The sequence below is a fragment of the Triplophysa dalaica genome, chromosome 9 (assembly GCF_015846415.1).
Source record: "Triplophysa dalaica isolate WHDGS20190420 chromosome 9, ASM1584641v1, whole genome shotgun sequence".
NCBI classification, from domain to species: Eukaryota; Metazoa; Chordata; class Actinopteri; order Cypriniformes; family Nemacheilidae; genus Triplophysa; species Triplophysa dalaica.
In genome coordinates, this window is record NC_079550.1 from 19,691,914 (window position 1) to 19,718,774 (window position 26,861).

Here is a 26,861-nt window from a genome sequence, read left to right on the forward strand (position 1 = left end):
TTCTCCCGCCCCATCTGGAAGCTCTATGCACTGCTCTAGCTCTGAGGAGTGAGAGAGTGTTAGTGTGCAAGCAGTAGAAACTGAAGATCATGAAACTCCACCCAGCGGGCACCTCGATGTCAATTTGACGTCAAATTTCAGACAAGATTTGATCAAGATGGTGCACCACATCATTTCAAATTCAAATCATACATTAAATTCTTCAAGGTTTTTAATGAGGTGAAAATATGAGGTTTATCCCATACTGAAATTGGTTAATGTAAGTATAGCCCAATATGTTTGACATTGAAATGACGTCAAATCAACGTTGCATTATAGGCATTCATTTGATGTTGTATTGACATCATATTGACATCAATGTAAATCCAGTTGAAATAGCATTTTTCTTCTAACTGGCCCCTCAAAATGCATCTATTTGTCACATCTTTTGAAGCAGTTGTTGGATTTGTACATGAAAGTGGACTGCTGTAACTTCTGTGGTAAAAAACACTTTTTTTAAAAGTATGTAAATACTCATGCTGAAATAAAAGGAAACAGTGATTGTTAAATTTTACAAGAAAATATACTGATTTGCCAATAATACATTCAGATGTAATTACAATTTAAAATATTAAAAACAAAAGCAGCATTTTTGCTGTAACCCCACATAAAGTATTATGTTTCCTTATTTTGGTTATTTATAGTGATATTATATTACTGTAAAATTAGAAAAACATTGCTGTAATTGAAAATACTCATAAAATTGTAATACCTTATAATGTATGTACCATTTTTACAGTATTACAACTTCATGTTCATTTTAGTCAAAAAACTCTTATAACTTTTTTATTATTTTTTATAAATTTTTATTTTTCCTTAATTTTTATTAATAATCATTAATTAATCATTAATTTTATTATGAAAAATGTTGGGCCTACAATGCCCATTCATTCTCTGTAGTTTTAATGCCCATTTATTATCTGTCTTATGTATTTCTTAATACCACCTGTAGACGGCGCCATGGCCTATTTCACATTTCCGGGTTTCTCAGCAGCTGAAGTTAGTGAATGGACTACAACAATTAATTTATTTTTTGTGTGAAATTTGATGCAAATGTAGTATAACATATTATTTTATACATACACGTAAAAATATAAAATTTATAAAAATATTTGGAGGATTTACTACGTTGACCGTTGAAACGTACGTCATCACGTCTTGCGTAGAGGCCAGTGTTTGCTATGCGGTCGAAGCATTGGAGAAGGTTGTCGCTTTTTATCAGGTGAGTAATAAACATCTCATGGAATAAAAAATACGTTATATATTGGGTAACTTTGAAAACCTAGAAGATTGTGTTTTGATGAAATATATGACTTGGCGATATATTAGAATCTGGTGAGTTGAAATATCCCGCCAGAAGTACCGTGAAGATTTCTGAGGTAATGTTAATGTGCGATCCATTAAGCGTGTAACGTTGAGTTAACGATTTAGAAATGTCAGTGAGTAATGTTAGTTTTGCAATTAATATTAGGATAAAATAAAAATGCCCTCATTTGAATCTCTTTACCGATGCTATGCGACAAAGCGAAACATACCCATAATTATAATTCATAATTTGATACACACTGATGTGTTCTAAAATGTCCTGGTAGAAGGTCCACTGTGTCAAGCAGGACCAGCCCACACTACTAAAGGTACCAAAAGCTGGTTCAATGACAATTTGTGTTACTGTGCTCAAAGGAAAACTTCTCAGCTGTTCTGGTCACTTAGTTGTATTGTTCAACAATCTTAACAATCATTGAATACTGATATGGTTGTCTTTTTTTTCAGAATTCTTACAAACAAATTGATGTCAACAATGAATATGGATGGCTCAGGAATGAAGAAGGCCTTTGGAAAACACGGCTATGTCGTGTTATAATAGGTACTACATTACTTTTCTTGTATGATTAGAGGATGTAGTGTCTATCAACATATGCTACATTTTAAGTAAATTAAACATGTAATGCTTAAATTACAATCTTATCTTAGTAAACTGACACATTTAAAACATTTAACAACTCTTAAATATTTGCAAGTAGTGCACATTTCTAAATTTAACAGATACTTATTTAAACCTGGGAACATCTTAGTGTTAATAAACATTTAAGAGCAGCAACTTGCATTAACTTCTATGTACAAGTGATGGTTGCTGAAAAATGTTAGGTATATTTTAATGTCTTAAAAGGTGTGCTAATTGTGGTTTCATCTTCATTTAGGTGCACTACAGCAGTCCAAACCTTCATTATCAGAGGCTGAAATAAAAAAATACAGCTAAAAAATCTCCGGTCTGCTCCCGATAGATGTGGGGGTATGGGACGACAAAAGGGGAAATCGGCGATTGATGTGTGTTCAGATTCTGAATAAGTAGGCCTTAAGCCAATTGTTTATCAAAATTATTTTTGTTCATTTGGGATATGATCTGGGAAAACCCATCACATGGTGAAATAAAAAATACTGGTTTTAGTATCATATGAAAGCTATTAAGCCCTTTCCAAAACTGTTTTTATTTAATTTACAAATTGTTTTTATGGAGTGGGTGGTCTAGTGGGTTAAACCACTGAACTGGTAAATCAAAAGGTTGCTGGTTCTATCCTAGTAGCCACCACCACTGTGTCCTTGAGCAAGACACTTTACTCCCCGTTGCTCCAGGGGGATTGTCCCTGTAATAAGTGCACTGTAAGTCGCTTTGGATAAAAGCGTCTGCTAAATAACTACACGTAAATGTAAATGTTTTTAACAAATGGAAAGGGCTTGAGAGCTTTCATATGATATCAAAACCTGTAATATGTACAATTTTGTCATGTGATGGCTTTTTCCAGATCACTTAATATTTATATATCAATTTAAATGTTAATATTTAATTAAAAAGTAATTCAAGGAGGATTTTATATTTATTAGTGGTTTAAGAACATTTTAAATTTCTGGAATTGTAGCTGATTGTATTTAATAAAACATGTCTTACATTAAGTACTGTTGTTTCATTATTTATTGGTCTAGAATAGGACATCAATTTGTTAAAAAATGTAAAAGAAATTGCTAATCAAATTAACGTCAAAACTTGATGTCAATTTGATGTCAAATTTTGACATCGATTTGATTTGCATTTTTGACCAATTCTTTGATGCCGATGTTTGACGTCAATTTGATGTCTATTTAACATCAATTGCCCACTGGGCACTTTCCCAGGGATATGAGGAGCTATTAGAGGTTGTTATCCGGGCAGTAGCCAAGCTTAGTGTTGATTGGCCCCAAGATCAACAACAACTTACACCTATAAGTAAATTAGATGAAAGATACTTAAAAAAAACGGGTACAACCTCAACGTCGGGGGTTGCCATTCTTTCCAGATTTACATACTGAGGTTTCTAAATCATGGAAAAAGCCATTTTCTTCCAGAATTTCCACCACTGCCTCTAGTTTCTCCTCAGTTATAGGAGCTAGAGAGAAAGGCTATGGCATGATGCCCAAGGTGGAAGAGTCTTTGGCCACCTACCTTTCACCTGAAGCAGCATCATCATTGAAACCTCCGACATTGCCCACCAAGCCAAGCCGGATTACGTCAAATTTGGTGGGTAAGGCATATATGGCGGCAGGTCGGGCTGGCTCATGTCTGCACACTATGGGTCTTTTGCAGGCATACCAGGCCGACCTGCTGGGGGACATAAAAGAGAGCGAGGTTATTGATATAGACCTGCTTAATGAACTGAAGACAGCAGCAGATCTTACTCTCCGAGCAACCAAGGAGACAGCCCAAGCTATTGGGCGCTCCATGGGGACCCTGGTAGCTACAGAGAGGCATTTATGGTTAAATTTGTCTGGTATTAAGGAGAAGGACAAGTCTGTGCTGCTTGATGCACCATTGTCTGACCAAGGTCTCTTTGGGAATGTGGTCGACACTGTGGTCGATCGTTTTCAGGAGGCAAAGCGTCAAGCAACAGCTTTCCAAAATGTTTTACCTCGCCGTTCTTACCCTCAGGGTCCTGCAGCTCAAAGGCAGCCCCAGCCATCTACTACTAGTGCTCTACATAGGCAGCAGGAAAAACAGAGTGTTGCTACTCGTACTCCCCCTCAGAGAGCTTGGGGGTCGAGACCGCAATCCCAGAAGTTCTCAAGGCAAATCAAGCCAGATTTGAGGACAGTTGTTATCTCCAATCGGAAGGCTACTGCCAAGAGGTCCTGACGGTACCTCAGCGCTTCAAATAGCACCCATTCTGGGGGGGTGGACAAGTCCGGTTCCCCCAATAGGCCTTAGGAGGCCACTACGTTAACCCCGCCGCCCAGTGCGCTTCGGGGCACGTCAGTTTCCCTAGTACGGGTTCAACAGAATCTACCCATGGTAGACCCTGTAAACATGCTAATAGTTCCACTATCCCCTGCAGGTCAATTACTTCCAGGCATCGATCCGCATGCACCCGAAGCCGATGTCATCACGCTGACTCCCTTAGTGCACTTCCTCCACGAGTGGAGAAAGTTGCCGAATCTGACTCCATGGCTTCTCCGCACCATAGAGAAGGGGTACAGAATTCAGTTTGCTGTCAGCCCTCCAAAGTTCAAAGGGGTGTTTTGCACCGAAGTGAGTTCCGACCGGGCTCGGGTGTTAGAACAGGAAGTACAATCTCTCTTGATGAAGGGGGCCATAGAATATGTTTCCCCTCACGAGAGTCAGACAGGTTTTTACAGTCGGTACTTTATAGTTCCGAAAAAGGATGGAGGGCTCAGGCCTATTCTGGATCTGAGATATCTCAACAAATCTCTGAGGAGGTACAAGTTCAAGATGCTTACGATTCCTGTTATTGTGGCTGGAATCAGAAAAGGCGACTGGTTCACCACAATAGACCTGAAGGATGCATATTTCCACATATCCATCCTTCCTCAACACCGGAAGTTTCTCATATTTGCTTCCGGAGGCAGAGCCTACCAATATGGAGTTCTTCCATTCGGCCTTGCTCTTTCCCCTCGCACTTTCACGAAATGCATGGATTCTGCCCTTGCTCCACTGAGACTTCAGGGGATTCGCATATTAAACTACATAGACGACTGGTTAGTGCTAGCTCAGTCTCAAGAAATGGTGGTTCGACATCGAGATGTCGTCCTCGACCATATGAAGCTTTTGGGACTGAGGCTCAATGCCAAGAAGAGCAATCTAACTCCTCAGCAGAGCATTACTTTTCTTGGGGTAGTGTGGAACTCAGTCATGATGCAGGCACAGTTGTCTCCTGCACGTGTCGAGTCCATCCTGACAACAATATCCAGAATCAAGATGGGTCAGGCATACACTGTCAAGCATTTTCAGAAAATATTAGGTCTAATGGCAGCAGCATCCAACGTGATTCCTTTTGGCCTTCTGCATATGAGACCTTTACAATGGTGGCTAAAGAACAAAGGGTTTTCCCCGAGGGGCAACCCGTTTCGTATAATCAGGGTTACGCGCAGATGCCTTCGTTCCCTGGCTATATGGAAAAAGAAACAGTTTCTAAAAAAGAGGTCGAAAATTGGGAGCTCAATGTCACAGGATGACAGTGACGACGGACGCATCCCTCACAGGCTGGGGGGCAATAGTAGAAGGTTGCTCAGCCAGTGGGCTATGGACAGAGCAGCATCTCCATTGGCACATAAATTGCCTGGAGATGTTAGCTGTCATAAGAGGTTTGAAGTACTTCCTCCCAGTCCTCAGGGACCATCATGTTCTAATCAGAACAGACAATACAGCCGTGGTCTCTTATATCAATCATCAAGGGGGCCTGAGGTCGCGCCCTCTCTGCAAGCTGGCGCAGCAGGTTCTCCTATGGTCCCAGGAGAAGTTTCTATCTATCAGGGCGACTTACATTCCTGGAGTTCAAAATGTGGGAGCAGACATGTTGTCGAGACAAGGACTGAGGCCAGGAGAATGGAGACTTCACCCCGAAGTGGTGAAACAGATTTGGGAAAGATTTGGTCAGGCCGAAATCGACCTCTTTGCATCTCAGGAGACATCTCATTGCCCCCTGTGGTTTTCAATATTTCTTCCAGCCCCATTGGGACTGGACGCCCTGGTACAGACATGGCCGAGGCGGCGTCTGTATGCTTTTCCCCCAATCGCTTTGCTCCCGCAGGTCCTAGAGAGAGTTCGACAGGAAGGGATCAGACTCTTGTTAATAGCACCTTATTGGCCTGCACGAGTCTGGTTCTCGGACCTTCTAATGCTCTTAGAAGGCCAGCCATGGGAGATTCCCCTCAGGCAGGACCTTCTGAACCAAGCCAGGGGCACGATATGCCATCCCAGCCCAGAACTATGGAAGTTGTGGGCCTGGCCGCTGAAGGGAGTGGCTTGTTGAATCAAGGTCTGTCAACTGAGGTTGTTGAAACCATTCTTAATTCTAGAGCTCCATCCACCAGAAAACTTTATGCTCTAAAGTGGAGGTTATTCACCTTGTGGTGTAATAACAGACATTTAGATCCAGTTAACTGCCCAGTGGCTTCAGTACTGGAGTTTCTGCAAGAGCGGTTTTCGGCAGGTCTTGCACCTTCTACGGTGAAAGTTTATGTGGCAGCTATTGCAGCCTTTCACTCCCCTCTGCCTGGAAGCACCTTGGGGAGACACCCCTTGGTTGCCCGGTTTTTGCGTGGTACCTTGAGGATGAGACCGCCTCCTCAGGCTAGAGTTCCAGCATGGGACCTCGCTGTGGTTTTGGAAGGGGCTTCCCAAGCTCCTTATGAACCTATTGAGTGTAGCTCAGACAAGTATTTGTCCCTCAAATTAGCCTTTTTACTCGGTATTACCTCTCTGAGGAGGGTAGGCGACCTTCAGGCTCTATCAGTCTCTCCACCATGTCTGGAGTTCTCTCCAGGTAATATAAAAGCAATTCTGCACCCTAGACCAGGGTATGTACCTAAGGTGCCAAGCAATGTGGCCAGAACATTAGTTTTACAAGCCTTTCATGCTCCACCTCATGAGTCAGCAGAGGATCAGAGACTACACTTGTTATGCCCAGTCAGGGCACTGGGAGAGTATGTTAGAAGATCTTCCATATGGAGGAAATCGGACCAACTGTTGGTTTGTTTTGGACCTCATAGTAGAGGTCAGCCGGCCTCTAAGCACACCATTAGTAGATGGATTGTGGAGGCCATTTCCTTGGCTTATGAGGTGCGTGGACTACCTTCACCTCTGAGAATCAAGGCACATTCAACAAGGAGTATGGCCTCTTCGCAGGCCCTTCTGTCAGGTGCGTCTATGCAGGATGTTTGTGATGCAGCGGGCTGGTCTTCCACGCACACATTCATAAGATATTACAATCTTGATCTTTCTTCCTTACCTGGTTCTCAGGTACTTATGTCTTAGTATGTGCATAACACCTTCACACTTAGACAGCCACAACTCGTATGGCGTAGCGGGTATTTTGTTCCCCAAAGAGTCATTCCATGACGCAGTCTTGAGTTCCCTCGAAAGGGAACGTCTCAGGTTACGACTGTAACCATTGTTCCCTGAGATAGGGAACGAGACACTGCGTCTCTTTGCCATACTCCTTATGACTGGAGCATTTGCTTCATTTTTTGCAGAAGCTGGTTTGCACTGCTTCCGCTTCCTTTTTATGCCTTCCGATAGTCACGGTGGTCATGACGTCATCAGTGACGTCATCATCATGCGACTATAAAGCGAAAGTTAGTTTCACACGCGATTCAGACAAGTCACGCTAATGGCGTTCCCCAAAGAGTCATTCCATGACGCAGTGTCTCGTTCCCTATCTCAGGGAACAATGGTTACAGTCGTAACCTGAGACGTTTCTTGTTTATCATTTTTTTACTTATTATATTATGCTAGTTAGTCACAATAATTACTTAACATTCAGCTTTTAGCATAAGGTTTAATTACATGAAATGTAGTATTTAGGTGTAATATAAGGTTTTAAAAACAAAGTTATTAGAATTGGGTGGAAACACTGTGTTAGTTGCACTTTTTCGGTACTCATTACGCTTCACTCCTAACTCCGATTTTGGTAGATGGCGCAAAAACCAAGTAGGGTCCAGAGGTGCGGCCCACGATATTGCAGTCAGATATTAATAAGTCAGGGTGAGCATTCACTTTTGATATAATGCATCTTTTGTTCTGATACTTAATTTTTTGCAATATCATGTGTCTAATTCATGCATGGGCAACTTATTAAAAACACAGAAAAACACGGATCCGCTCCATAAGACCCCTCCTCCAAATGACAGTCTGGGAACCACATATACTGTGAGAGCTGGAGTCGAAAAGCGGAGCAGCCAATGGACGGAACGTCCACTATAAATGATAAATATTCCCAACGAGTTATTATAGAAACAATTAATGAAAGTATTGTATATAATATCAGCAAGTCACTGGTATACAGGATTAAAGTCCACAAAAACTCATACCAGCGTTCAGTCACAGTCCAGGTGAATCCATATATGTTTCATTGAACTTGCTCAGCGCGTCATAACGTGTCTATGGGTTCATCAGCGTGTGAGCTGTCCGAGAGCCTGGTATGCTCGCAACCACACGACTAAGTTGCCAGCGCTCATAACATCGTCCAATTATCTGTCTAAACTCGAACAAGCCCAACTGTTTAGCTACTGTATCTTCATTTACATATACATTTACATTTACATTTACATTTACATTTATGCATTTGGCAGACTTTTATCCAAAGCGACTTACATTGCATAGTACTATACATTTGCTGCTAACTATGTGCAATCCCCTGGGATCAAACCCACGCCCTTTGCATTGCAAGTCCCACGCTCTAACCACTGAGCCACAGAAAAGCTTTGTTGCCAGACAGACCCAATTGGCCTCGACCAACACACAGCGTCCACATTGAGATCTGCCCCTGAGCGCATCAGGTCTCTTAAATATCCTCTTCCTCCGTTGAATTCAATCTCCCTCTTTTGATTCACAGACGGAGACGCGCCAATAGAAAGGCTCATGGGGACTGGCCTAAAGCCAATAACCACACCCCCTAGCACAAAAACAGGTCCACAAGGTTCATTACTCATGTGTTATGTATTATATGAGTGAGAAACCACAAGTTTATTTGTTATCTCCTGTTCTCATCCAAACCTATTGTTTTATCCAGGGTGCGGAAAAGGTAAGGGTGAAATAATGCTTTTTATTTAATTTTATTATATTACATTTTATGTAAATTATAATAAATTGTATTATTAATCTGATCAACTTGGTCATCTTCACTTCTAAGTTTATATTATTCAAGGGGCTGGTCCCAGTGAAAAGGGGAAGACTTATGAAAAACAGATGAACTGGTTTAAGTCAGGACATTATGTGCTGCGGTTCTGCACACATTTGGTGTATTTGTAGTTTCTAAGTCCCGTTTCCACATATGAGCAAACATTGTAATCCAGGAATGAAAGTAAAGCTGTTACTTCATCTGATTTTCCAAGGTACAGTATCCCTTTTGATTTATACATGTTTTCTTTCTTTGAAAATGTTTACATGTATGTATTCATGCAATATGTTGGCTACTAATAGATCAAATGACAAATAAATTGAGTTTGAAAAGATACATTTTGACAGGTTGGACTACTAAGTAAACATTAATGTTAAAATAGATTCTGCTTATTATCTCCATTACAGTTTAAGGAAGTGTGTGCATCCATGTGTGTGTGTGTGTGTGTGTGTGTGTGTGTGTGCATGTTTGTAGCCGTGAGGCGTATATATGTTTACTGCAGTCACTTGAACTTGAACAAATCTATTGAGAAGGGGCGAACTCCTAAGAACTGACTGTACTATGCAAACAGGAAGGGAGAAAATTGTGTTACATTAAACATTGGGTTTATTTAATTGGCATGACCTATAAAACCAAAAAATTAAAATGTCAGGTCTAACAACAAAATTATTTTCATAACTTTTTCTCACAGGATTTCTCCTATATGAGACTTTGGCATGGGAAGTGAGGATGCCAAAGGAAATTCATGGTCTCAAAGGTTCATGTCTGGTTATACCATGTTCTTTCTCCTATCGTATCCACCCATCAACCCAAACAGAGTTGTGTGGTATCAGTGGGTCTCTAAAGGCTACCCTATAGTTTATGATCACGAATATCCATCTTATGTAATTGACAAGTTCAAAGGAAAAACTGCTTTATATGGCAACCATTCAAATAGAGACTGCAGTCTTGTCATTACAAACCGAGATCAGTCCCACCATGGAGAGAAATTATATGCATGGATTGACCCAGACAGTGTTGGATGGCGCACATACAAGTTTTATGATGTCACATCCACGATTCTTGTGGACGGTATAGTTCAAATGTCTTTATTGTGTTCACAAGTTTTTATATGTTTTATTATTCTTGATTTCATAAAACAAGGTTTTATAAGTGTAACTTTTCTGCTTATTGTAGCAAGCCCACAGAAGCCCACCATCAATGTTCGTGGAGGCGCAATGACCGGTGACACCATAACAGTGTCATGTGAAACCTACCACACCTGTCCGTACAGCAAACCAAACATCACTCTGAAGGTTATAGAAGGATCTGATAAAATACAGGACATTTTTGGAATAGGTCAATGGAAAATCACTCTGACACGCACGGGTGTCATGAAAGCTGAGCACTCAGATATCAAATGTATAGTGACACATTATGGAGGCAAAACAGCAAGAGCTACAAAATCAAAAAGTGCAAAATGTAAGTATAAACGTTATGAATTGCATCTATGTTTGCTTTTGTTTTTTTTCTGGGTTTTACAGATTCAGAATGTTGACAACACAGAACTTTAAATATTTTTTCAAACTTAAGATGAGTAAAATTTTAATTTATAACACGGTCAGTTCTGGTCCTTGATTCTGATTGGTTGAGCGGAGATCTAAGCCGTTATAAAATACCCCGATATATATAACGGCTGACCGCATTACCTACATCACTGCGCCACTCTTGCTACGTACAGCCAAATAATTGTCAAAATGTCCGATTTTGTTGTGAATTTTGATTTATTTGGTGGGCTAAGCTTGGATAAGTGGTGGGAAGATATTGACATGACAGACAAATAAGACCAACAACAAAGACGACTTTATTAATATTAATTAATAAAAGCGATATTGAAGACATCGAAAAGTCTAGAAATGAGGTGAATACTCATAAATAGACTATGTGGTCTGTTCGTGCTTTGCTGCGTCTGTGTTGCTTGGCAACCGCAGTTTTGTAGCCACACCTGTTTCTGAGGAACTACTTTGTTTGGTGGAAGAATATATTTCTATTAAAATAATTACATAATATTTGCTGTGTTTTACTTCATGAAACTTTACTAAGCATATGGATTAACCGTGTTATAATCCACGGTTATTATAATCCTCTGCTTCGCCTCGTGCCTAACAAGGCCCCTTAGCTGTAATAAAATGCACTGTAACCCACGGCTTCTTGGGGCTTATTGGTTTATCATATTCAGCTCTTTCATGCAGGTATAATGAAAATCTTAGTATGGAGGTTTTTCCTATGTATATGTTTTGCTCTTACGGAATGAGAAACAAGAATCTCTGTTTTTACTGATATTTATCCATTTTTATTTCAGGTATCTATACAAAAATTGCCATTGAGCCTGACCGTGCAGATGTCATAGAGGGCGTTTCAAAGAAGTTCACATGTACCATCGACCATTCCTGCCTGAAGAATCCTCCAACCATATCATGGAACTATAAGAACATGGAGGTCTCAAACAATAACAAAAAACTTTCAGAGTTCAAATCAGCCACCTCTTCCACCATAACCTTTGTTAGTACCAAAGAACACCATGACAAGATGTTGAAATGCAGTGCAAACATTTCGGGGAAAAACATTGAATCATCTATTACTTTACATGTACAACGTGAGTGATTCAAAAACACATGCCTGACTTGTGAGTCGTCTGTGTGTGTCATCATGTATGTAGTTTTCTCTTTTACAGATTCTTCTACAGATCCTCCAAAACCAGCGATTCCTGTCCAGAATCCAAGTATAAGTGTTGTATTTGTCTTGTAGCTATTCACATAAATTATAATGACCAATGTTTGACATGCTACATCCTTTTAGCCCTTTCCCAGGGTGAGGCTGAAGTGATGACCTTTGACTGGAAGACCACTGGGCTTTACATCATAGTCCCCTCATCAGTTATCTTGCTTCTCATGTGCACACTTGCTGGAGTCTGTACATACAAGAGATGTCACAGGTATGTGTGTTACATCGTGTTTATTCTTCTCCAGAGATAGGGATATGTGAAAAAAAAGGGAAACTAAGTTTTTGCTATCAGTATTTTTAACTTGTCAATATTATTTCTGTAGGCGGCCACCTGATGATATGCAAGAACAGAGGTATGCATGACCTATTTTTATCATGTATTTTCTACTTTCAAACTAGACCACTTCAGACAGATACAAGTGTTTATGTGTTATTTTGATACTTGTGAATGTGAATTTCTAAATCTTTTTAGTTTTCTAGATCTGGTGTTTTTATTGTATTTAAGAATGATATTCAAGATGTGTGTCTTAATACAGCTTCATGTCCACAACATCACACATTTTTTGTGCAAGCAACATTTGTCACTTTAGAAGCTCTATGTGACAGCATCAAAAGTCAGCAGAAATGGAAATGCTGATTTTAATAGCAACCACCCATGTATATTTCTTACCTAATGATGTCTAAATTACTGCTTACAATTGAGTATATTACTCACAGTACCATACTCTATGTGTCTATTTGGTGTTGTTTTGGATGATATCCAGCACTATCAAATCTCTTTTTAATGATATCAACTTACTATTGTATCAACATTACGGTTTTAATTTGATCAGTATTTTGTCATTTTCCCCTATTTTCACCCCCTCCTTGCATTTGACATAAAATAAGTAAAATTATGAACTTTTATAGCACCTTGATAAGCTCCAGGAATAAACATATGAAGTTTGCTAATGACTTAAATATATCTTATTTGTGATGCAGACAGCATCACTTCTGCTTTGTTTTTAGCATGTGTGAATTATAACGTATGATGCTGTGTGTGCATCAAGATGGCTACATTTAGACTTGTAGAACATGGCTTGAATCTGCGTTTCAGCCTTTAAACTTCATGCTCTAAATCAACAGTAATGGACCAGATCTTTATGTCTGGGTAGAAACTGCAAATACGGTTACTGTTAAAAATTACGTAAACTGCACCACATTTGCACTATGTGATTATTTCTGTTTTAATTGTTAATATTTTGAAACTATACGGTTCATGGTATTCCTCGGTCGTCTGATATAATCTATAGTCAATGCATCAGGATACAAATAAAGTATTAATCAAAGTCTGTTCATTAAAACTCACAACATTGTACTTTTCTGGTTGTGGTATCTAAGCGTTTATCTGATAAAACCATCTGTTCACAGGTCAAAAGATGTGTATTCAGAATCAGCCAAAAATACTTTTTCTAAACCTCATATGCCATCACCAAAGAGGTATTGAGCATTCAAAATGTCATTTGTTTTTGTAATGTTTAGTATAAAGATAAAAGTACATGTCAAAGTGGAAGTAAGAGTTAAATGAATGTACAAAACAATGCTAGTTTCCTTTAGTAAATTTTTGTGCCATCTGTCAGACATTGAATAAGATAATTGAACTCCATAAATACTGATTTAACTGTACTGTAAAATTAATCTTTCAAATTATTTATTAACTTCCTTTTTATTTCTCTCCTGTGCATTTCACATCTCAGTCAACGAAAATCCTGCTCTGTAAGTATATATCTGATCACCATTACTTCACACTGTGGGTTCAAACTCAAACTTCAAATGGTGTCTGATATGCGTTGACCTCTGTGTCTCTGTTTTCTCTTAAAACATTCCTTACAGATTGAAGATTATGAAGATTATTACACCAATATTGAAGACCTCAACACGTATGGCAACATCTGATGAAAACGCATGATATTTCTTAAATGTGCTTAATACAGGACAAGTTAAAAAACAAAAATCTATTTTAGTATATAACACAAAAACTGTTTTGAAGGGTGTGACTCTTTTCTATATCTACTGTATATTTAATTTCATCAGCATTTTTAAGTTTCATTTTATTTGTGGCACATTAAAAATATTAAATACAACTATTTTTTTATTTACAGTATATCATTATCAAAGTTGCCACAGAGAGGGCTTGTTTTACATGTGCTTTTGTAGATATGCAGTTACATTTACATTTAGTCATTAAGCAGATGCTTTTATCCAAAGCAACTTACAGGTGTTGAGCATGGGCTGTGGTTTCTCTGGCTGACACACAAACATTTTTAGGAAATGATTTTGTGATAGAAAAAAATGATTTTAAATAAATGTCTTTGTTGGCAGCTTAACTGTTTGTGTTGTCTCCCTTTATCTTATGATTGTGAGCAGGTTGTACTACAATGGTGATAAAAAATACGTATACATGCATGTTGTAGGAAAGTGACCTGAAATGGTTTTGTGAAGCATTTTCCTGCAGTGTAAGACACACTCTTATGACCTTGTGAAAAGACTGTACCTTGCTTCATAAACATTGTTACACAGTTACTTGTTCCATAAGAAAAACTAGTGTATCTGCAAATAACTACAAGGGAGTCAGAGAAGGGATCAGAGTAGCTTTATGATAAAACAAAGGAGGGCAACAGATTTTTATAACCTGTTAAACCGCATCAACAGATCTGGTGACCTGCTGTATGACTGTCACTGTACACATCTCATCTAAATGCTTTCAGGACATAAAAAAGAGATAAGAAATCACCAGAAATAATTTAGAAAGCAATAAAATTAGTATGTTTTAAACAAAGGAGGGCAACGGATTCTGCTAGCCTTTTGTGCTGCATTCCTGTGTGTGTGTGTGTGTGTGTGTGTGTGTGTGTGTGTACCCATTGTTATGGGGTCAATATTACATGTGTAGTTTTTAAGAAAAATAAACATTATGACTTTCTTTTTTATATTGTTTTTATTATATAATACTTGAGAGGCATGCAATTGCAGAACAACTTTGGTTCCTCCAGAGGGGACAAACTGTGTAGGAGGAGGATATTTATATATAACATCCGTTTAACTCATAACATGAAAGTAAGGTTAATAATATAACTTGGAGAATAACATTTTCAGTTTAACTCAAATTAGGATGATGCAAAAATGAGTACACCCCACTGAAAGTCTCTGGAGCAAAGCTAAATTTTAGACTACAAAAGTCTAATTTAACAAGAATTCAACCACATGTCAGTCTAAATATTCATCACACAGGTGACAGTTGACTATAAAAGGGTGTTAATTAAACAAAACCCCTTCCCATTTCATGCTGTCAGCAATGTCACCACATGGAAGAGAAATGTCACAAGACCTGAGAAAGAAAATAATTTCTTTACACAAGAAAAGTGAAGGCCACAAGAAGACCAGCAAAGCTTTACTTATCAGTCAGAATACTGTAGCAAAAGTGGTACAAACGTTTAAAATGCAACCATCTCACAGAGACGTCCAGGTTGTCCACGGGAAGTTAAAACCTCGACAGGAGCGTCTTCTGATGAGAAGGGTTGAAGAAAATTGACATGCAATTTCACTGCAGTTATCTAGAAAAGTAGAAAGCCAAACTGGGGCGACTATTGCCTGTGACAATACGGCATACACTGCAGAGGAATGGCATGCATGGGTACCGTCCATGAAAGAAGCCTCTCCTAAAGCCCATGCACAAAAAAGCCCGCCTAGTGTTTGCCAGGGCCCATGCTGACAAAGATGAAGACTACTGGGACTCCATGCTCTGGAGTTATGAGACCAAGAGATGGTTTTTGGAACTGATGGCTTCAAAACTGTAAGGCGTCACAAAGGTGAGGAATACAAAGGAAAATGCATGGTGCCTACAGGTGGTGGCAGTGTCCTTATGTGGGGCATCATGAGTGCTGCTGGTGTCGGGGAGCTGCATTTCATTGATGGCAGTACAAATAAACTGCTCTATACTGAAAGAGAAGATGCTACCTTCACTTCCTTGCCCGTCGTGCACTTTTCCAACATGACAATGATCCTAAACACAAATCTAAGGCCACTGTTGGAATTCTGAAGAAGAACAGGTGGAAAGTGATTCAGTGGCCAAGTATGTCTCCTGATCTGAACCCAATTGAACACCTATGGGGAATTCTGAAGAGACAAACTGAGCATCACTCTCAATCCAGCATTCAATCTCTAAAAGAGGTCATTCTTGAAGAATGGAAAAAGATAGATCTGGCAAAATGTAGCCAATTTGTTCATTCCATGCCTAGAAGACTTTGTGCGGTCATTAAAAATCATGGAGGTCATACAAAGGACTAGATTTAGTAGTTTTGTTGTGGGGTGTACTCATTTTTGCATCGCCCTAATTTGAGTAAAACTGAAAAATGTGTATTCGAAGTTATTATTAACCTTACTTTCATGTTATAAGTTAAACAGATGTTGTATTAAACTCAGTCTTGTCAACATTTTGGAAATGTTTTTTTGCGTTCATTGAGATGTTTAAAATTTTACTTTTCAAAGAGAGTGTTCTCATTTATGCAGAGCAATGTATATAAATACGCATACATGCACACACGCTCTTTTACTTCATATTTATACTGTTGAATTTTTTTTGTTACCATATATATATAAAGCCATCACCACATTGTGATATTTATCATCTAATGTATAAATAAACACTTACCCTGATCAAATAAACCATCCATCCATCCATCCATCCATCCATCTTCTTCCGCTTATCCGGGGCCGGGTCGCGGGGGCAGCAGTCTAAGCAGGGATGCCCAGACTTCCCTCTCCCTAGACACTTCCTCCAGCTCTTCCGGGGGGACACCGAGGCGTTCCCAGGCCAGCCGGGAGACATAGTCCCTCCAGCGTGTCCTAGGTCTTCCCCGGGGTCTTCTCCCGGTGGGACATGCCCGGAACACCTTCCCGGGAAGGCGTCCAGGGGGCATCCGGAAAACATGCCCGAGCCACCTCACCTGGCCCCTCTCGATGTGGAGGAGCAGCAGATCTACTCTGAGCTCCTCCCGAGTGACCGAGCTTCTCACCCTATCTCTAAGGCATCGCCCGGCCACCCTGCGGAGAAAGCTCATTTCGGCGTCAAATAAACAATCATGATAATTCCTTGAGTACATGAACCTGCTTTGTATATGTCAATCGGTGAACTCAGCCTTTGTGGCACATTGTCAAGTCAAGACTTTTCCACAAGCCCTCTCATGATCACCTGCACGACACTAAAGCCTTTCACGAGAACAAAGCGCTTTCTCGTGTGAATTTGGGCTCTTTGCTTTATTTTAAGAGTGAAAGTTAGAGACCTTTCCTGCCTGAATCAACCCGAGTTCTAGACTGATGCTCAAACAACAGTTCTGTTCAGCTTCTTCAGCATACAGTCCGTAAGGATCACTTCCTGGTTTCAATACGGGGTTTCGATCAGCTTCAGGTCTCCCAGTCCGTCTCTCTCTCTCTCTCTCTCTCTCTTTCCCGTGTCTCTCCTCCCTGGTGCAGACGTCATTAAACCACGCCCCCCTGCTACACACCCCTTGTAGGATTCTGAAAGATTTCATGCCCTGCACCTGTTGACCTCTTGATTTGATCACTTTATAATGCCCCTGTGTTTTCTGTACTGTGCTGGTTCATTGTCATTTGTATGATGAATTCTTGTGCTTTGTTAGTCTAGTGTAGTCTAGTCTAGTCTAGTCTACTTTGTGGTAACTGTCAAAAGTTAATTTTAGTTTTGTTTAAGTGTAGTTAGTAGGGATGTGCCGAATGAAGCTTCTGAATCCGTGAGGCTTTTTCAACAAACTGCATCGGTGCTTCGAAACTTTTGACACGGTGCTCTACTTCGCCTGCTGGTGGTCAATAAGAATTCCTACAACAACTGTCACTCAGATGTTTTGTTCATTTAAATTTTATTATACATTTTATTTGTATATTTAACATATCATTTAATAATATATTGCCTCACAACTCAAAGTAACGAAGAAAAATAAGCACATACAGTTCTTAATATAAGTAACATGAATAATAATTAAATATATATAAAGACTTCCAAAATTATATTTTTCAAATGTATGTTTTTTATTTTCTTTAAAAAAATTGTTTATTATGATGCCTTCCACTTAATAGCAATTAAACTACGCTTGGTGTCTAACATAAAACATAAAAAACATAAAAAAACAGAAAACATGTTAAAAAAAACGTTTGGAACCAAACTCTTCATATACAGTATATATGAAGTATATATACTGTAATGTATATATATAATAAACAACAATAATTTAATAAGAATATATAATCATTTATAATTTAATAATAAAAATAAAGTGAAAGTGAAAGTGGACAAAATATTAAAGTGTTTGGTTGGTGTTGACCTTACATCCAACACAGCCTGTAAACCTTAAATACAATAGATTAACCCACCAAACTAGTGTATACTAAAACTAAATAGTGTAATCTATTGCAACACATAAAAATGGAATAGAATATGAAAATCTAATCTCAAAACGGGTGACTTTTTTATTTTAATTACTTTATTGCTCATATGTTGAAGGAAATAGATTGTTTTTACTGTCCCAAAGGACATTTATTTATTATAACATTTATTTTACCCTATCCCCAGATGGTGCAGACTGGTGTTCTGTTGTTCGACTATCATTGCCCAGAGCATCTGAATGTTTGGAGCATACATGACGATGCATTGAGGATGTATTAATGGAATAAGACAAAGTTTGCTTGCATATCAACATGACACTTTATTACGATTGTCGAGACTGAAGTGTTCCCACACTTGAGAACTGGGTCTCTTGCGTGTATTCTGCATTTAAAGTTCAAACACACTTCTAACGACACGTGTCAGCTACAGAGTACTGAGGACGCCGTTTACTAACAGGAAACCAGTTTGTGGTTGAAGAAACACTTTTATAATTTTTGGGAACAGTATTAAACCTGCAATTTACTTTTTGACATTAACATGTCATGGTTTTAAATATTAGTACTTTAATTGGCAATACAATACGTAAAATAATATTAATTAAGCCCTGCGATGGGTTGGCTCTCCATCCAGGGTGTATCCTGCCTTGATGCCCGATGACTCCTGAGATAGGCGCAGGCTCCCCGTGACCCGAGGTAGTTCGGATAAGCGGTAGAAAATGGAATGGAATGGAATATTAATTAAATAAATAATTATAACATTTCAGAAGGTACGGGACACTCTTGTCCAGTTCATTTTCATTTTTTTACATGCGGTAAACGGGAAAACGCGGGCGGTTTTATTGACGGAGCGGAGGCGGTGCTTGTGTCCTCTTGAGTGCGTCTCTCTTTGCTGGGTTCATCTCTTCCCCTGTGGTTCCACGAAGCATAAGAAGTCTCATACATCGCAGACCCGAGTTCGAGCCCTGCTTCTAACAGAAACACAGAGTCATACGTCATGGACCCAGAGACGCCCACCACTTATGATCTCTTACCTACAATCGCTCAACATGAGAACTCCGTTCAACGCCACGATGTGGCGCTCGCCAAACAGGAAGTTCTGAATGCCAAACACTCACAACTGCTGGCCGACATTACCTCTTTGATCGGCCTAACTTGGGTGGATCTCGTCTTTCCTCATCTGATCAAGACCGCCATATGAGGGAGCGATGTTTCCTATACTGTTTCCTTCTGGGACATTTCCGCTCAGGTTGCCCTGAACTCTCTGGAATCGCACGCTCTCATACAGACAAGGGAGGACTGTTACGTTAATAACCCAGGGGAATCCTCCTTCCAATCCAGGACTGTACCTTCTTGTCACACTCTTCTCGGATAACAGCCAACTCCAACTGAAGACCTTAGTGGATTCAGGGGCTGCTGGAATCTTTGTCAATCTCTCTCTAGCCGAAAGACACAATATCTCCTCGGACCATCTCTCACCCCCTTTTCCATTACTGTCGTGGATGGCAGGGCCTCGGGTTCTGGAAGAATAACCCTTCTTTCCGGTCCTCACAAATTGTCCATCCAGCGACACCAGGAAGAGCTACAGCTCCACTTGATACAATCCCCAAAGTTCCCAGTTATCCCTGGCTTCTCAAATATAATCCACAGCTAGATTGCTCCTCGGGCACTGTCTCCAGTTGGAGTCCCGCATGCCACCTGTCTTGTCTCACCCTAGAATACCCTGACCCTGCTCTCGAGTCCCCTGAGTCCTTAGACCTGTCCCGAGTCCCTATCCATTACCACTATCTCAAACAGGTATTCAGTAAGCACCAGCTCCCTAAAACCTCACCGTTCTTATGACTGCGCTGTGAAATTACTGTCTGGTAACGGTCCCTATCCTCTCCCGAACGAGAGGAGATGAAGACCTTGAGACATTGAGGAGTCCCTAGATGCAGTGATCATCCGACCATCTACCTCCCCGGCCGGAGCTGGCATTTTTCTTTGTGGGGAAGAAGGACGGAAAATTACGCCTTTTTTTACACAATGTCCAATGTTTGGAAGCGTTAACCCAGCAGTGATTGTGCTCTCCATTTTCTATTTCAGTGAAGTGGAAGAATTTAATAGAGGGATACTGAAAAAAATGGAGAAAAGAGGGTGAACATCCAATTGCTGCATACTGTGCTTGGTATACGCGGTTTAAATATTTAAAGGTCTGGAAAAGGAAAAATGTTTGTGCTCTGTGGTTGCTAAGTACTTTTAAATATGAATTTGTTTAAAAAAGAACACATGAAAATGTTCAACTGAATGTCAATTAATTTTGTTCTATCAAGTTCCCCTTCAGTCGGTCTCTCAACGTTGTGTTCGTTCTATCATCTCCCAGATAAATTTAAAATGCCAATGGGCTTTGGCGAATGGCCCGCCCTCGCCAGTCTTCGCCCCGTACATAAGGGTATAATAGGAAGATGGCGGCAGTCATTCACAAATCCTTTGTTCTTCGGAACCTACTCTGCGTATGGTGTCGAGTTTATCTCTTCGAGATTCTCTCCTACTGGACTTACGGCGCAGAGCAGCGGACTTCTCCCTATGGATTCTCCTTCGGCGAGGGCACTCTTCCCAGTCGGCGGCGGACTTCCCCTCCGGAGTGCGGACTTCTCCTGGGCTTCTTGACAGCGAGCTACAGATCAAAAAGAGCAGGCCCTTTTGAGCGCCAATACTTTCTCACAGGGAAGGACACAATGGCTGCCCCAGGTGTTGGGCTTCCATCACGGTGGGGCAGCCGTTGTGGATCAGTTCAACCCGCACTGCGGACGGTGTATGATTCAGACGTTGCATCACGGGCAGCTGTGTTCCCACGGGATGCAGCCGCCAACTCCACTGCTTCCTACGGCCGTGCCATCATCTGAGGTGAGCAGCGAGGGTGTTGTGAGGATTAATGTGAGCGTTAATCCGTCAGCCACTGGCTCGCGGACCATTCGCACCTCGCCTCGTCTGACCGTTCCCCATGAAGCGATTTTAGCTGCATGTTAAAATAAGTATGAGTTTAACTCACTGTAGTGGAGTAGGCGGGGCAAGGCCGTGGTTCGAGTCCGGTGAATAATTGTGAATGAGCGCCAGCTGGGCGCACACCGGGCTCGAATCACGTAGGAGATAGAGAGCATATAAAAGGAACGAGCGACCGGACCGTCGAAGAGAGAGGACCGGGCCCGAACATGTTTTACGTTTGTATTTGTATTTATATTTATATTTGTTATTTATGTTATTTCGTCCGTGAGGGGCCGCCGGCTGTTATTTTTTATAATAAAACTTTGTGTTTAATGTCTGCCGGTTCCCGCCTCCTTCCTTCCTTTTAATGAATCTTATTACACTCACCAAATATGATGGTCCACCAGATCTATCAAGATCACATCCATGAAATCAGTTATTTAAAACGTCAATTTCAGTCAAGGAATTAGTTTAGCTCAAAGGAAAATATGTATAATAATCGTCATTACACATACATATTTTACAATTCTGATTAGCAGTATTGTGATAATAATCCTATATGTATTCGTCCAGCAAATGCATCAATGATTTGTACACTAACATTATCTGATGACCATAAGTTACGTGACTTTACCAAACAGAATATAGAGCAGAGGTAGCATAGATCGAAACAGAGTTTAAGTGACCAAGTTTCTGAGCGTGAACACAGAGAACCAATCACAAATGCCTTTATGGTTTTTTATTAAACTCTACTCTACATGGTAAACATAATGACGACAAACAAGTACATGAAACACAAACGCGCTAGGAAGCGCAGAGAGAGGAGAGTGAGAGAGAGAGAGAGAGATAGGGCATGGCCGCGAGGCAGGTAAAACATGTCTGAAAACCAATAAAATCATATTTAACAAAGAGGCACGCTCTTAACTCAGCTACTCTTTAGAAAGGGATACTTGCAATCTCTGTGTTGGACCAATTCCAGACGTGCTCTGTCAAAACATCTGACAGCTTCCTCCGGTCATCGGATGCGAAGCCCTTTGGAGGCAACACAGAGATGACGGCCTTGCTTCCCTGGGCTACCGCGAGCGTCAGGTTGTAGTGGCCCTGCCCTCACCGAACGCTTGCAGCTGACCCAGAGATGCACGTGGAGCTCACCAGACGTGGTGTATGCAGTTCGCGGCATGCTCCTGTCTTATGCAAACCCCCTTGGAGTTCCCGCCTCCAGGCGGTCAAGCCCAAGAGGAGCCAACACAGAGATGACGGCCGTGCTTCCCCGGGCTGCTGTGAGCTGTCGGGTTGTAGTGGTCCCAAGGTTCCCACCAATCCCTTCCAGGACCAGGTTGTGAACCTGCAGGCGCTCCCCTCTGGGGAGAAAGACCCAACTTCTAACATGTTGTGTCCAGCGCACTGCGCCTCTACTTGGCTTAATTCTTAAAAGTATGGGAGGTTCACGGCATAAACTTATAATCATATGGTTGTTGTTAACTTTTGTCACATTTGTGAATTCACACCAGTCTGTTACCAAAAGAATAGACACAAGTACAGTACATGCCAAGTATACTTAGAAGACAAAAGATTAAGTACAGGCCAAATATACATAAACTTCTCACTCACTAAAATCAACTATACTTCAGAGTACATTTAAGTATATTTCTGAGAAGTACATAAGAAGTAGACTGAAGGCATACTTTTCTATTTTAAGTTTAAAAGAAGTATACTTATAGCACACTTGAATAAACTTCCCTTGAAAAGGGTAGTTCTACATTCTGAATTCCTATTGGCTGTATTCACTTTTGAGTTTAAACTGACATGGGGCTCTTTAACTTTCTACAGAATTCCTCATGAAAAAGCTTTGCGGCCTCGAGGGTGAGATGTTTATGAAATTTCCCCCTTTCTAAATACACCTGTATCATAGGCGTATTTTGTGGGTGGGATACGTGGTATTACCCACCACATTTTGGTAGAAATAATGATGCTTGCGGAAGAAGGTATGTATTGTTTAGGGGCCATTAACATCGAAACGTGTGTAAAACGCAGAATGCGCCACTTGCACACCTTCTATTGCTCACACTCGTACATTCAATTTGCAAAAGAAAGAGTGCCTCGACTTCAGAAACGCACGTCCAGTATAAACACGCGTGCATCATATGCACTCCCAGCGCTTGCTTTTGCATCCAGTTTCCAATCACAAAAAGCGTAAACCAATGAACAAGTGAGATTTTAGTCATAGGAATAAACTGTTTATAACTGTAATGCACCACAACAGCCAAGTGACCTTCCCCAAATGATAGTGTGGGAACCACATACTGTGAGAGCTGGAGTAGATAAGCGGAGCAGCCAATGGACCGTCCATTATATATGATAAATATTCCCAACAAGTTATTATAGGAACAATTAATTTAAGTATTTTTTTTGTCATCTCTTTCCCCACCACTTTTCAAAGCAAATAACGGCCCACGCCTGTATACTTGTAGCCTATAATGTATTATGACAAACCTTGTTGTCATGAGTGAGAAACCGCAAAAGAAACAGGAAATATATATTTCTAACTTGGAGCATAGTATGTAGACATCAGAGCAACATTGAATTTAAAAAACATATATTCTCTCTTTAGAGATAAAGCATTAGTCAATTCACAGTTTTGTTTATTTGTTATCTCCTGTTCTCATCCAATCCTATTGTTTTATCCAGGCTGCAGAAAAGGTGAAATAATATTTAATGTATTGTTACTTTTAATATTCAATTATTATAAATTGAATCTTTGGTCGTTGTTTCCCTCTTTTATTGTTTTGTTTGAAGGAAATATATTAATACAACTTTTTTATCTGTTCAACTGCCGTTTTCACTTCTTAGTTTCTATTAGTCACGGGGCAGTGCCCAGTGAAATGGGGAAGACTTATGAAAAACTGATGAACTGGTTTAAGTCAGGACATTATGTACTGCGGTTCTGCACACATTTGGAGTATTTGTAGGATTTAAGTCCCGTTTTCACATATAAGCAAACATTGTGATCCAGGAATGAAAGTGAAGCTGTTACTTCGTCTTATTTTCCAAGGTACAGTATCCCTTTTGATTTATACATGTTTTCTTTCTTTGAAAATGTTTACATGTATGTATTCATGCAATATGTTGGCTACTAATAGATCAAATGACAAATAAATTGAGTTTGAAAAGATACATTTTGACAGGTTGGGCTACTGAGTGAACATTTATGTTAAAATAGATTCTGCTTATTATCTCCATTACAATTTAAGGAAGTGTGTGCATCCATGTGTGTGTGTGTGTGTGTGTGTGTGTGTGTGTGTGTGTGTGTGTGTGTGTGTGCGCGTGTAGGTGTGTGTGTGTGTGTGTGTGTGTGCATGTTTGTAGCCGTGAAGCCGTATATATGTTTACTGCAGTCACTTGAACTTGAACAAATCTATTGAGAAGGGGCGAATTCCTAAGAACTGACTGTACTATGCAAACAGGAAGGGAGAAAATTGTGTTACATTACACATTGGGTTTATTTAATTGGCATGACCTATAAAACCAAAAAATTAAAATGTCAGGTTTAACAACAAAATTATTCTCGTAACTTTTTCTCACAGGATTTCTCCTATATGAGACTTTGGCATGGGAAGTGAGGATGCCAAAGGAAATTCATGGTCTCAAAGGTTCATGTCTGGTTATACCATGTTCTTTCTCCTACACATCGTATCCACCCACCAACCCAAACAGAGTTGTGTGGTATCAGTGGGTCTCTAAAGGCTACCCTATAGTTTATGATCCCAAATATCCATCTAATGTAATTGACAATTTCAAAGGAAGAACTGCTTTATATGGTAAACCTTCAAATAGAGACTGCAGTCTTGTCATTAAACATCTGGATCAGTCCCACCATGGAGAGAAATTATATCCATGGATTGACCCAGACAGTATTGGATGGCGCACATACAAGTTTTATGATGTCACATCCACGATTCTTGTGGACGGTATAGTTCAAATGTCTTTATTGTGTTCACAAGTTTTTATATGTTTTATTATTCTTGATTTCATATAACTAGGTTTTATAAGTGTAACTTTTCTGCTTATTGTAGAAAGCCCACAGAAGCCCACCATCAATGTTCATGGAGGCGCAATGACCGGTGACACCATAACAGTGACATGTGAAACCTATCACACCTGTCCGTACAGCAAACCAAACATCATTCTGAAGGGAATAGAAGGATCTGATAAAACAGATCAAACAGATCATCCGAAGATTGGAAATGGACAATGGAAAATCACTCTGACACGCACGGGTGTCGTGAAGGCTGAGCACTCGGATATCGAGTGTATAGTGACACATTATGGAGGCAAAACAGCAAGAGCTACAAAATCACGAAGTGCAAAATGTATGCTTTTGTTTCATCTGGGTGTTTCAGTTTCAGAATGTTGACAAAACAGAACTTTTAATTTTTTGTCAAACTTAAAATAAGTAAAAATTGAATTTATATTCATCTCTTTCATGCATGAATAATAAAAATCTTAGTCTGGAGGTTTTTCCTCTGTATATGTTTTGCTCTTAGGGCATGACAAACAAGAAACTCTGTTTTTACTGATAATTATCCATTTTTATTTCAGGTATCCATACTAAAATAGCCATTGAGCCTGACCGTGCAGATGTCATAGAGGGCGTTTCAAAGAAGTTCACATGTACCATCGACCATTCCTGCCTGAAGAATCCTCCAACCATATCATGGAACTATAAGAACATGGAGGTCTCAAACAGTAACAAAAAACTTTCAGAGCTCAAATCAGCCACCTCTTCCACCATAACCTTTGTTAGTACCAAAGAACACCATGGAAAGATGTTGAAATGCACTGCAAATATTTCGGGGAAACCCATTGAAACATCTATTACTTTACATGTACAACGTGAGTGATTCAAAAATACATGCCTGATTTCTGAGTCGTCTCTGTGTGTCATCATGTATGTAGTTTTCTCATTTACAGATTCTTCTACAGAGCCTCCAAAACCAGCGATTCCTGTCCAGAATCCAAGTATATGTGTTGTATTTGTCTTGAAGCTATTCACATACATTATAGTGACCAATGTTTGACATGCTACATCCTTTAAGCCCTTTTCCAGGGTGAGGCTGAAGTGATGACCTTTGACTGGAAGACCACTGGGCTTTACATCATAGTCCCCTCATCAGTTATCTTGCTTCTCATGTGCACACTTGCTGGAGTCTGTACATACAAGAGACGTCACAGGTATGTGTGTTACATCGTGTTTATTCTTCTCCAGAGATGGGGATATGGGAAAAATAATTATGTGAAATTATGTTTTTGCTATCAGTATTTGAAAAAAAAATGTTGTCAAAAAATATTGTCAATATTATTATTTGTAGGCCGCCACCTGATGATATGCAAGAACAGAGGTATGCATAATATTTTTTATCATTTATTTTCTACTTTCAAACTAGACCACTTTATACCTATACATTAGTTTGGTAAACATTTGATAAGTATTTATTCTTC

At 40.0% G+C, this 26,861-nt stretch overlaps 1 protein-coding gene, 2 long non-coding RNA genes and 1 pseudogene across 3 annotated transcripts; all 4 read left to right on the top strand.

The window, feature by feature from the left end:
* Positions 1-974: 974 nt before the first annotated feature.
* LOC130428909 (uncharacterized) lies at positions 975-2,988 on the top strand. The gene is made up of 3 exons (XR_008907513.1): positions 975-1,261; positions 1,810-1,903; positions 2,238-2,988. It is a non-coding gene; the product is annotated as an uncharacterized LOC130428909 (long non-coding RNA).
* A 6,014-nt stretch (positions 2,989-9,002) lies between these two features.
* Positions 9,003-12,329, top strand: LOC130428205 (sialoadhesin-like; annotated as a pseudogene).
* Positions 12,330-13,371: 1,042 nt separating this feature from the next.
* On the top strand, positions 13,372-14,314 carry LOC130428238 (uncharacterized). The gene is made up of 3 exons (XR_008907395.1): positions 13,372-13,445; positions 13,703-13,721; positions 13,839-14,314. It is a non-coding gene; the product is annotated as an uncharacterized LOC130428238 (long non-coding RNA).
* A 9,951-nt stretch (positions 14,315-24,265) lies between these two features.
* Positions 24,266-26,771, top strand: LOC130428207 (sialoadhesin-like). The gene is made up of 7 exons (XM_056756059.1): positions 24,266-24,414; positions 24,947-25,330; positions 25,436-25,732; positions 25,962-26,255; positions 26,334-26,381; positions 26,459-26,594; positions 26,732-26,771. The coding sequence occupies exons 1-7, from the start codon at positions 24,378-24,380 to the stop codon at positions 26,769-26,771; spliced, it is 1,236 nt and encodes a 411-aa protein (XP_056612037.1). The 5' UTR covers positions 24,266-24,377.
* Positions 26,772-26,861: the final 90 nt, after the last annotated feature.

Excerpts from the sequence above, each read along its gene's own strand:
- LOC130428207 (XM_056756059.1), top strand. The coding sequence starts at position 24,378 with ATGAAAGTGAAGCTGTTACTTCGTCTTATTTTCCAAG. Across the intron at positions 25,331-25,435 it reads ATCCACGATTCTTGTGGACG|AAAGCCCACAGAAGCCCACC; the intron begins GTATAGTTCAAA and ends TGCTTATTGTAG. Across the intron at positions 26,382-26,458 it reads GATTCCTGTCCAGAATCCAA|CCCTTTTCCAGGGTGAGGCT; the intron begins GTATATGTGTTG and ends ACATCCTTTAAG.